The sequence below is a fragment of the Pteronotus mesoamericanus genome, unplaced genomic scaffold (genome assembly GCF_021234165.1).
Source record: "Pteronotus mesoamericanus isolate MK-2021 breed Mesoamerican mustached bat unplaced genomic scaffold, CSHL_Meso_final contig_78, whole genome shotgun sequence".
Taxonomy (NCBI): Eukaryota; Metazoa; Chordata; class Mammalia; order Chiroptera; family Mormoopidae; genus Pteronotus; species Pteronotus mesoamericanus.
The window spans coordinates 28,174,772-28,187,042 of record NW_026555258.1 but is presented as its reverse complement, the minus strand read 5'-3'; the positions used below and the strand labels follow the sequence as shown (position 1 = coordinate 28,187,042).

Below are 12,271 nucleotides of genomic sequence, written 5' to 3'. Positions count from 1 at the left end.
TCCTCTTGGTGGCGGGCAGGGGGTTTCCTTGGGGCCCCCACCCCCACTGAAATGGGCTGTGAGCAGAAACTAGGGCACAGGTGCAAGGCTCCGGAACAGGCCTTGGTAGTCGGGAGCTGGGCCCGGAACACAGACCCACCCGACACTGGGGCGGCGCTCTCGCCCAGAAAGACAGAAGCCCTAAACGCACAGGCCCCAGCTCCTCAGGGGACCTGCAGGGGGACTGGCCCTGCAGACATGCCCGGGAAGGCCCTCGTGGCGCACTCACCCAGGAACAGGTGGCTGCTGAGAACAGTCTAAGTTCCAAAACATGTGAATTGTTTCTCACATTTACATTGTTTTATATAGATAAACTCAGAACATGTCCACGGCTCCCTATGAAGGCAGCACTCCCGCCTGCACGCTAGAGTGCTCCGAGGAGAAAGGGGCGGCGTCCCCGGGTGTGCGCTGGTGAGGGGACAACCCAACCAGCAGACGACGTTCTGACGGGGAGACTGGAGCGCAGAGAAGGGAAGGGGCATGCCCAGCATCACACGGTGATGGGGCTCGGGGTGGACCCCTGCTCCATGGCTGTCCTCCTGTGGGCCTGCTAGTGGAAGGTGAGAAAGGGCTTTGGGGAGCACAAGTGGCCAGGTCAGGCCTCCCCATCCCCCTCGTCCTCACTGGTGCAACCCTCGGGCATCACTGGGTTGAGGGACGCCCGGGTCTCCAAGTACTCGGCCTTGAGCTGCTCCAGCTCCCGCAGCTCGGCCTCCAGCCGCTCCCGGTGCACCGTCCGCAGCTGCTGCAGCTGCTTCATAGGAAAGGGGTTCATGTCGCTGAAGGCGATGTTCATCAGTTTCCTGGTGGGGAGAGCACAGTCAGCCCAGGGCACGGTGTCCCATGGGGCCTGCACTCACCCTGCCTTCCCGGCAGGCCTGCATCCCTTCTGCCCGCGTGGCTGAGGGCGCTGGCCCCCTGCCCTTGGGGAGCTCACCAGGGCTATGGGAGCGCTAACCTACCAAGGGGAGGTTGGTCAGGGAAGGCTTCCTGGAGAAGGTGACACATGAGCGCGTGTGGGTGGTGGGAGAGGTGGAGAGCAGGGGTGGGTCCTCACCGGCTGTTGCAAATGGTCTTGGTGAAGAAGCGCATATACTGGTAGATCTCCAGGCTGTCCTGCAGCCGCAGGATCTCCTCCTCGTTGTACTTGAAAATGGCCAGGGCATAGCGGAACAGGACCTGGGGACAAGGCGGGGGCTCAGGTGGGGCATGGGGGGCCAGGGCAGGAAGCCCCCAGAGGGAGAAGGTCCAGGCAGTGTGGGAGTCCCTGGACAGGCAGCGGAGGTCGCAGGCTCTCTGTTACCTGCGCAGCGCAGTGTTGCCAGCCAGCCTGTGGAAATGGCTGGGCCGCGGGGGAGGGCCTGTCCAGATGTCCTAGCAAGGTCAGGGGCAGAACTGGGACCAGACCCAAGCACCAACCTCCTATACCAGGGCTTGGTCCAGACAAGAGGGACAGAAGGGCCCAGGTGACTTGAGTGGCAACTGATGGAAGAGGGATGTGTCTCCTGGGCCGCGCTCCTGCTTCCTCTCCAGGTAAAGGAGCCTCCCCGCCGCCCCGGCTTTGAGAAGCATCTTTGGAGGCAGAACCACTCCCTCTCATGCGTGCAAAGCACTTCAGTTTACAAAGCCAAGCTCCCAGCAGCTGCCCTCGACAGCCCTGACAGGTGTCGCTGCCCTCCCACTTTCCAGGGCAGAATCGAGACCTGGGGGATGAAGGGTCTGGCCCAGGACCCTCCTGCTCGCCCCTGGGAGTGCCTACCTTGGTGCCCTCATAGAGAAAGGCATCCCAGACCTGGAGGAGGATATTGCTGATGAGACTGTCGGCAAAGACCACGAGGAACCAGTTGAAGGTGATGAAGGAGAGGTCCACGCGGTGCTGCCCCAGGTGGGCCATCAGCCTGGGCAGCTTCTCCAAGAGGAGGTCCTGGAGCACCCGCTGGTCCACCTGGAGGCCGGCGAGAGGGCCTGTCAGCTGCTGTCTGAGGGAAGGGCTGCCTCCCTCCCTCCCTGCCCCCTCTACCCAGCCACACACAGTCCTGGATCCACAGCTCAGGTCCTGCCCTGCCCGGGGGCGCAGAGCCAGCCTGGCTGGGAAAAGGCGCAGCAGCACAGCTCTGTGGGCTGATAAGGTTGTGGCCAGAGGAGTTTTGGCCCCTGTGCCCCTCTGAACCTCAAGCCAAGCAGGAGCTCAGGCTTATACCAGCTGACACCATGGCTGCTTCTCTACGCCCATTTTGGGCATGATGCACAAGATGCTCTGTGCACACACATTTCAGGGGAGGCCCTAGGGGCAGGGATCGGGAGGAGTCACACTGTCCTGCTACCCTGAACATCCAGGAATCCTGCTGGGTGATGGTGCCAGTGACCTCTGTGTGGTGACTGTCAAGCCTCCATCCTTGTTTTACTCAACCCGGCGGATCACTCCCAGCACTGGCTCCTTTCCTGGCTCAGACGTGGTTCTTTGTGGTTGGCCTCCCACCTCCAGGCCCCTCTGAGTCTCCTGTTGCCCTTGTTTTCCCGTAACCGCTGGCTCCTCTGCCCTCCCCTTCCACTTGCATCTCTTCCCAGGCGTTAGCTGTGGGCCGTGGCTACGCCCGCCCTTTCCTTCCTTCCTCCTGCAGGACCCCAGGTCTGCTGCGGAGGCCTAACGGCCAGCTCACAACCTGGGGAGATTCATTCACTCGAAGATGCCACTGAACCTTCGGAAGGGTTTATGGATGAACTGATGAGATGTCTGAGATTGACTTTGAGATCTTGAGAGTGGGAGGAGTGGGGGAGGAAACAGCACTGGCCTCCCAGCGCTGGTAATTATGGATACGTGGAGGTTCATATATTGTTTTCTCAGTTTTTTTGGACATTCAAAATTTTATAAAAATGAAACTTTCTAAAAAATGAAAATGAAAACAACACACCATCACATATTGATTACAACACACCTCAACTTCAGGGATGTTAAAATGTGAAAATAAAGTATGGAGCATTTCCCAGCCTGCCTTGCCCCTAGAGTGGCCATGTGACACAGTTCCGCCCACGAGGTGTAAGCAGGACCTGCTGGGCCGGGGAAAGCCGCACGAAGGGGAGCCGGCCCCTGCCTCGCAGCCTCTGCTCCTTCCAGCCTGGGCCACGGCCATGTTGCCAGAGGCGCTGCAGCCGCCCTCTAACCACAAGATGACGAGTGGGAGCGTGAAAGCCACATGCCAGGGTGGCAGAGCAGACGGCTGGAAGGAGCCTTCAGCTGGTCATTACCTGGTAAGAGTCCCTCACTTACGCTGCTCTTAGTCTGGGCTTTCCTTCCATGCAGCCAAATCTCTCCTTCCCTGACTCACCACCTGTTTCCCGAAGATCCTAGCCCTTCACCGCCAGCCCTGACCTTCCTACTCCGTAGCTGAGTGCCCACGCTCTCCTGAGCTTCCCAGCCGGGTGGGTGTCCCAGGAGGGATTGGTGTGGTGCAACCACAGTAGGAAAGCAGAACAGGATGGGCGGGCAGGGAACAGCTTGGTAATTTGGTGTTGGGAAGTGACAAAGTGCCCTCGAGGTGGCCTCTCTCCATGAAGCAGGGGACATTGACACAGCAAAATCAGGAGAAGGGGTGAGGAGGGAGAGGTGGGTGAGTGGAGATGGGAGGTTTGAAATGGTTTTTTGGTTACACCTCTCAACAAACCCAGAAAGTGCAGTTCCTCCCATTCAAAAGCAGACGAGCCTGTGGTCAGAGAGGTGATGTCACCTGCCCAGGCCGTACAGCTGATTACTGGAGGGGCTGGCTCTGACTTAGCTCGCGGGGCCCCAGGGCTGACCTGGCTCAGCTGGCAGTGGAGCAGGTCCTGAGATGCTGGAGGTATTTCTCAGATGACGAGAGTGTATGGGGAGCAGTCACCACCTCCACCCTACCGGGCCTCTATTTTGAAATTATTTATGGGCAAATAGCAAGTGAACCTGGGTTTTCTTCTCCTCCCCTCCCCAGGAAAACAACTGCTTCTAATGATATAAGGTCACTGCTGGAATGACATCATCTATCGTGTGGGCAGGGTCCCCCAAATTCTAAAGGCCATTAGCTCACCAGAACTTCCTAGCGGTCCCAGTGAGAGGGTACTGGCCCATTCTGAGAGATTCCTGACTTTTCCAAGATGCATCAGCTTGCAGGAGCAACTTGGGGGCTGACCCGTATAACCACTAAGTCCCCTCCTGGCCCTGCCCACCTGGGACGCTGTCAGCGTCTTGCTGTAGTAATCAGCTGGCATGATGGTCTCCACAATGGCCACCAGGCACCAGAAGGCACTCTCCTCCTCATCCAGGACCAGCAGAGCGATGGCCGCCAGCCTATGTGAGAGGGAAGGAGGCCTGGAGTGACCCGCAGAGGTCACAGCCCGGCAGCATGTGACAGATGTGGCTCCCTGGGTCCCGGTGACAGTCTTGCCCCACCCCACCCCTAACCTGCTGGTGTTCTTGACACCTGGGGTGAGACAAACATGCTTTTGGGGAGGAGTACATTGAGGATTTCCAGAACAATGAGGATCATCTTAGAGCAGGAGCTTTGAAGTCCCAGTGGGGTATGAACCTTGGTCCTGCCACTTCCTTGCTGGGTGACCCTATGCAAGTTACTTAACTTCTCTGAGCTTCAGCATCCTCCTAATAATCGCAGGACTGTTATGAGGATAAACACAGTTAATACATGTTAAATGCCTAGCACAGTGCCTGACATGGGTGAGTGCTTTATATATATTAACTATCCCTCTCTTAGTATCCACAGGCTTTGAGACCTCTGCGAGTGTGCTAAGCTCTCTGAGCCTTCCACCTGTGAAATGCAGTTAATATCGACCTCCCAGGACTGGGAGGCACTTGGAGAGAGAAGATGTTCCCTGTCAGGCATATACCAGGTGCTCAGAGCATGGAGTTCTTTTCCTCTTTGCTCCTCCTCTCCCCTAAAGTTATCATGGGGCTCTAATGAGATCAAGGGTACGAAAGAAAAAAACCCACAGTGCCGAGCAGGGAAGTCTGCCTGAAAGAAGTACTATTTTCTCTACTTCTCCCATGTTGCCTGATGGGTCTTTTCCAGAAACGATCCAAAAATACATTTTCCAGAATGTACTCGTTTGTCATGATGCTAGGTGAACACAAGGTCCCACAGACAAAGATGCTTAGGGAGTGCTGTGTTCTCCAGCTCCCTTTCAGAGGCCAATGATAACACAGTATCTCAGCAAGGCCTCTGAGAGCTCCTGCAGGGAAAAGAACATCGAGTGACCTCCCAATGCAAGGCCGTCGGGCAGGGCAGGGGAGCCCCTGCTGCAGGGCACCGACTGAACGCCCTCAGGGAGATCCCACGCTACAGCCCCGGGAAGGCTCTCACTCGCGGCGGGCATGCAGAGCCCATCTCCTTGTCCCAGATGTTTATGCTTCTCTGGGCTTTTACTGGCTGGATTCGTGACTTTCAACCTCTTCCCAGGTTCATGTTTTTTTCAGAGAAACTGGGTCAATTCTCAAAAGAAAAACAAAAAAAAAATCCCTTTTATCTCCTCAGCAGATTGACAAGGAATTTCTCTCCATTTTGGCTAAAATATTTATACAAACCCTCATGAGTCTGAGCTGAGTGGATGGAAAGCACCGTCACAGGTCTCCTGGGGATTAGCCATCTCTGCCCTCTCAGAGCTGGGGGGTGGGGGGCGGGGTTCGGAGGTCACTGAGTTCAGGGATAGCAAATGTATGATACACTGGCCATCACTCTTAGACTATGCCCAGGGCAGACATAACTAATTGATGGCACCCTTTCCCACTGAGTCTGAGGCTGCCTCAGAGACTCTCACAAGACAAGGCTCCTGGCAGCTGCCTCCTGCTCGTCTAGAGAGAGTCTGCAGATGCGGTAAGACTGAGGCCCAGAACGCAAAGTGACTTGCTCAGGGCCACTCAGTCAGTGGGTAGCGGAGCAGATTAGAACCCAGGGCTCCCAAAGTCCACCCTGCTGTTCTCTCCACCTCATCCCATTATACTAGAGCCTCAGGATGTGCCCAGTCCAGGGGCTGGCTGTCAGCATCAGCTTAGGTTTCTGGGCATTAAAAGGCCAGTGAGGAGAGGTTGCTGGTACCAACTAGGGCTGCAGCCAGACTCCAACTAAAGGCATTTAAGGTCCAGTGTGTCTACAAAGAAGGGAATATGTCAATGAGGGAAAAACAACTTCTAAAGCACTCCACTTATATTCTAAAGGGAAATGGCTTAAAAATGTTTGCTCTAAATCATTACCACGGTATCTCTCACTCTCTAAACAGGCAAGATGTGTTCCATGTAAGCAGGGTCTGTCCTCCAGACATGATACATGCAGTTCCCATGGACACCAGTAGATGGCGGAACTCAACAAGAGAAAGGAGCCTGCCGGCTTGGGTTTAGGGCCTTTGAAAGGATAAGCAGCACCCTCTACATTTGAACAGGTTCTATTACAAATAACTTTCAATTTAAAGCAGTAACATGAATATTTTCCTAAATACCAATAACAGGTAAAAAAAATCGAGAGGAAGAAGTAAAGAAATACCCTGTGGGTGTCACCTCTCTCTCTTGGTCTCAGTTCCTCCTATGTACCCCTGCTTCTTTCCTCCTGAGCCTTAAGACCCCCTTCTGGTATAGGAATTTCCCCCCGCCTCTTCAGCACAGATTAGCTGTTCTGGGGTTTAACTCAGAATTCCCAGTAATTACACCTATATGCTCAATTTTCCCCAATTCAGACTGGAAATAAAGTATCAAAAATATCTATTCTTGGGAAGCATTCCAGTTTGAGTAAAGACAGACTGAATATTTATTTTGTGTGGAATAAATGTCATACACCATCTATTCTGGAAAAGGAGCAGGATGACTTATGTAAATTTCATTTGAGCGTATGTATGTTTAAACTGAGTCAAAACCTGCTTTGGGAAATCTCCGAGGTTACGCAACGTCTACTGAGAGGACTGAGGGCATCCACGAGAGGCCCCCGCAGCATGGAGGGGGCAGCCCTACCAGGCCACCCAGCCCTGTCCCATGTCTCCTGCTATTGGACCAGAAGGAGAAATTAAGCCAGGCTGGGCCAATCAGATTCCTTCTTTTGGGAACGTAGACCTGGGACAGGAGGGCATCGATGAAGGGAAGATCTGCTGAAAGACTCTAGACTCAGGGGCCGAGGTCTCCATTCTGACAGCCTCCACGGGCCCTAAATGTCCAAAGAGCAATGGACAGAGAGGTTGGTCTACTCTGAGAGAGAAGGAAGCAGAAATGCGGAATGAGAAGCCGCAGACCGGCCAGCCCCACAGAGGACAACAGAGCAGCGCTACCTACCTCAGGGCCGCACATCCTCCGGGACCTCGACCCAGGAGTACGGAGGGAAGGTTGCCCCCGGGGCTGTGCCACTGCCTTGGCTTCCAGTGCCCACGTGGTCTCTAGCTCTGTTTCCTTTTCCTGGCTTGGGCGAGGTTCCCCTGTAACCTTTACAACTTCTCTTTTCCTTCGGCTCCACTGAGTGGGCTTCCTCTAAAGCGAATGATCCCTGACCCAGACAGTGGCACAATTTGTGACCTGGGCTGTGCACTACACAACCCCAGGGGACCACTCAGCATGTTTTCTTTGGGAGTAGCACCTCCCTGAGCACACACCGAAGGACAGAGCCTGGGACGGGGAACCCTGAGCCTGGACCCACCTCTGTCCTGAACATGTCCTCTCACCTGCTTGTCCCCATCTGCACAGTGGGGACAGCATCAAGCCTCCTGGACTCACCCCTCCAGGTTCTTGAGAGGCTCCAAAGAGCCAGAGGGCTGCTCTAAAGGATAAAGGCTGTGTCCTCACCCACCTGTTGAGGCCCTGGCAGTAGCCGATGGAGGGGTTCTGCCAGGAGAAGGCCAACAGCACCCGGCGGAGCTTGTCTGGCAAGCTGGACGTGGGGCAGGTAAAGTGCTTGTTGTTGGGGAAGGTTCGGTTCAGGTCCAGCTCGATCTGGCGGGCAGCAGGGTGTTTGCAGGTCTGACTCTGGCTCAGCAGCTCCTGGTAGCGGCCGGGGACCTGCAGGTGCTGGAGGCGGCGGTGGACCAGCCACCTCCAGACGCGAGGCCGGTGCTCTTGGGACACGCCCATCCGCAGCAGCTGCTTGAGCTCGAGGGAGGGTGCCAGCTCACCCAGTGCAGCCCAGCGCTCTCGCAGGGGGCGCTCCATAGCCTCGTGCGCCAGCAGGTGGTGAGAGCGCACCTCCAGTACCTGGATCTTGGCCAGCAGCTTCAGGTCTTCCACCTCGTAGTTGGGCACCGTCAGGAAGCCGTACTCATCATACTCACTGCCAGCAAAAGCCTGTGTTACCAGCGCCTTGCAGAGCCCTTCCCCAGAGAAGGCGCAGTGGGGAGGGGGTGTGCCCTGGCCAGGTTCCTGGCTTCACTGTGGGTTAGCCATGCAGCTCTGGACAGTCCCTCAGTTCTCTGAACTTCAGTTTGCTCATCTGTACGATGGGTAGAGAAACTCCTGCTCTGTCTCATGAAGACTCACTGAGATCCTGTTATAAACTGCTGGGGGCCTAGACGGCACCTGGCACACAGTAAGTGCTGACAGGACTTGGACTCATTCATCTGTGCAAATAGGAAGGACCCTCTTATTACTCCACGTTGCCTTAGGCCCGAGGAGTCTTGCACTGTCAATATAGTGCTAGTACATTGCACTATATACTTGCACTCACTCTACAGCCAGTGAGCCCAGAACAGATGGGGCACAGACAGCACCAATGACAAACAGAGATGGGAGAGCTGGCGGTCCATTCCTGATGGCCTTTCATTTATTCAATTTATTTGCCCCATGTGTGCTCTGCACATGCTGTCATTGAATCCTAATAATCCTGCAAAGCCAAGACCTTACGTACATCTTATTGAAGCTGCACACGGGACTCTGAGAGTTAATGCGACTTGTCCAAGGTCACACAGTGAGAGACCTAAGTCTGGCTCCAAATCCTGAGCTCCTGCCACTGGGCAACCCAGCCTCCAAGGGCCTTTGACTCCAGCTGCAGCCCTTTTGCCATTAAACTGTCCTTGTCGGTTGTGCTCAGCACGGGCTTGGCTCAGGGGAGGCCGCCGGCTGGCCCCTCCTCCCTGCCTTTCTGACAGATACCTCTTGGGGGCAGACCCAGGTCGGGCGCACCAATGTGCCGCCTCAGCTGTAAAACGGGGCCCATCCCAACCACATGTTCATTTATCTGAAGGTACAAGGAGGTAAGAAATGTGCGCTGTTCACATTCAGCCAGGAAGGCAGCTGGGGACCCTCCGTGATGCAAGGTCCCCCTCTGGCCTGCCCCCGGTGGGCTCACCTGATGGGGTTCAGCTCCACAGTGTCAGCAGAGGCCTCGCTGGCTTCCCACTGCAACGCCTCCTGGATGAGCTGTCTGAGCAGCTCGGAGCACTCGCTGGCCTCGCTCCCCACAGCCTCCTGCAGCCTCCGCAACCCTGCCAGGTACTTGCTCTCCACCTGGCAGTTCCTGGCTTGGAGGTAGGCACACTGCCCGGGGGGAAGGGGGTGCTCATCAGGCCACGTGGTTGGGCTGGGGCTGCCCCAGAGGCCTGAAGAGCTGCAGGCAGCACACCCTTCTCCCAGCTCTCATCTCCTATTCCCTCCCCGCCCCGGCCCTTCCTATGAGGAAAGGAGATGGGCTCTGAATCTAAAGGTTTACAGAGAGGGCACCAGGCAAGAGAGACCCAGGCCCAGGGCTGGGGCTGGATTCAGAGGGAATAGCGGAGGGGTGGGCAGAGACAGCACAGGCTCCTGTAGGGCCTGCAGTCCTATCCTGGTTCGGCCCCTGCTGGCTGGGTGACGGGTGGGACGTTCCTTAACTTCCCTGTGCCCTAGCTTCTTCATCTGGACAATGGGGACAATACGGAGTCTGCCTCAAAATTCCGGAGAGGCTTGGAGGAATTGATGTGTGCAAAGCCCCTCCCAGGGCCCAGGCCTAGACCAAGCTCCTGGCAGGCGGTATGACTGAGCAGTGCCTGGGGATGGGCGCGGAGCTCTGGACACTGCCCCGTACCTTCCGCGGCCACCACGTGGGCTCTTTCTGTTCCTCCAGCACAACGCCTCTCCTCCACCTCATGGGACACACACTGCACACCCTTCCTTTGCCTCGAACTCTGCATTTCTATTCATACAAGCCGGGCAGTGCAGAGCAAGCCAGGCAACCTCCCGGGGCCCCGTTTTTCTCCTCCGTAAGACGGAGACGGGAAAGGCGTGCCTTGCATCACTGCCATGGCCCCTGGGCCGGCCCTGCTTCCGTCTCATCCTCGGGGGAGGAGTGGGAGTCTCCTGGGCAAGGCTGCCATTCTGTGGCACCCCTGCCTGGGTCACCGCCTCCAAACATTTGCTGAACGCCGATTCCAAGCCATCCTGCCAGCCTGTTCTGCCTGTTTCAGCGGGCCCCGCCTTGGCTTCCCTGCACCTCCAGGGCTGCTTCCCGAGCCCCCTCACCAACAGCCTTCTCAGGAATTCTGCTACAGACTCCCAAGTCTTCCTGCCTCCAGGACCACTTCGTGAAGTCCACTGAGCACCCAGTTTTCTCAAAACAAAAGTCTGACTGAGACCCTCCCCACTCAAAACCCCTCTACAATGTCCACCTTTCTCAGGTGCGCTCCCAAGTTCACGCCCTCCAGCCTCATGTCTCATCTCTGTTCCTCCTCCCTGCCTCAGCCCACAGGTCCTGACTGCCTCTCTTCTTGGAAGACTTTTTTCCACTCTGTCTGGACAAGAGTAACTCACTTGTCGGACTCAGCTCAGAAGACACCTCCACCAGGAAGCTTTCTCTGATTCTTCCTCCCTTTAGGCCCCAAAGAATCCCGTGTGCCCACTGCATCTTGATTGTGCTTGACTCCCTCGCTAGTCTGCACCATTCTTGAAAAGTCTGAAAAGGATTAGTGTTGGTTCTTTAAATGTTCGTTAGAATTCACCAGTGAAGCCTTTCTTTGCCTGGAGATTTCTGATTACTAGTTCAATCCCCTTATTAGTTTTAAATCCATTCAGACGTTCTATTTCTCTGTGATTTGGTCTTGGCGGGTTTTGTGTTTCTAGGAATTTGTCCATTTCATCTAGGTTATTCAATTTGTTGGGCCAACTGTTTATAGTACTCTCTTATACTCCTTTTTATTTTTGCAGAATCAATAATGTCACCACTTTCATTTCTGGTTTTAATTTGAGTCTTGTCTCTTTTTTTCTTAGTCTAGCTAAGCATTTCCTAATTTTGTTGATCTTTTCAAAAAATTAACTTTTTTCATTGATTTTCTTTACTGTTCTCTATTTCATTTATCTCTGCCTTAATCTTTATGTCCTTCAGCTACCTTGGGTTTGGTTCTTTTTCTAGTTCCTTAAATTGTAAAGTTAGGTTGTTAATTTGAGCTCTTTTTAATTTTTTTTAAAAAGCATTTACAGCTATAAATTTCCTCCTTTGCAAGGCATTCATTGCGCCTCCTAAGTTTTGGTCTATTGTGTCTTTTTTTCATTCATCTTTATGTAATTTCCCTTGTGATTTCTCCTTTGATCCATTGTTTAAGAATATGTTGTTTAATTTCCACAGATTTGTGAACTTTCCAGTTTTACTTCTGTTATTAATCTCTAACTTCATCCCATTGTGGTTGGAAAACATATTTTGTATGACATCTGTCTTTTTAGACCTACTGAGACATAATTTGTGGCTTAACATATGGTCTGTCCTGAAAAATATCATGCATACACTTGAAGAGAATGTGTATAATGTTGTTGAGCAGAAGGATCTTTGTGTGTCTGTTAGATTTAGTTGGTTATTGTGTTATTCAAGTCCTCTAGTCCCTTACTTATCTTCTGTCTGGCTGTTCTACCCATTATTCAGAGCAGGGTATTAAAGTCTCCAATTCTTGTTGTAGAACTGTCCGTGTTTCCCTTCCATTCTGTCAGTTTCTGCTTCATATACTTCACTGGCCTGTTATTAGATGCATAAATGATTATAACTATTCTATCTTCTCACTGTATTGAAGTTTTTATTAATGTATAATGTCTTGCTTTGTGTCTTGTAACTATTTCAAATTTAAAGTCTCTTTTTTCTGATATTAGTATAGCCACCCTGCTCTCTTTTGGTTATCATTTGCATGGAAAATCTTTTCCATCATTTCACATTCAATCTATTTGTGTCTTTGGATATAAAGTGAGTCTCTTGTAGACAACATATAGTTGGATCATGTGTGTTTATCCATTCTGCCAATCTGTCTTTTGATTGGAGAGTTTAATCCATTT

The 12,271-nt window shown here is 53.5% G+C and overlaps 1 protein-coding gene across 1 annotated transcript in view; it reads right to left on the bottom strand.

The window, feature by feature from the left end:
• Positions 1-382: 382 nt before the first annotated feature.
• The window catches only part of TBC1D2 (TBC1 domain family member 2), a 43,732-nt gene continuing 31,843 nt past the window's right edge, over positions 383-12,271 (bottom strand). Inside the window, exons 8-13 of the mRNA XM_054584625.1 lie at positions 9,333-9,520; positions 7,842-8,318; positions 4,237-4,357; positions 1,799-1,984; positions 1,097-1,218; positions 383-842 (exon numbers count right to left, since the gene is read on the bottom strand). Of these exons, the coding sequence (XP_054440600.1) occupies positions 635-842; positions 1,097-1,218; positions 1,799-1,984; positions 4,237-4,357; positions 7,842-8,318; positions 9,333-9,520 (1,302 nt within the window). The 3' untranslated portion in view covers positions 383-634. The remainder of the gene's footprint in view (positions 843-1,096; positions 1,219-1,798; positions 1,985-4,236; positions 4,358-7,841; positions 8,319-9,332; positions 9,521-12,271) is intronic.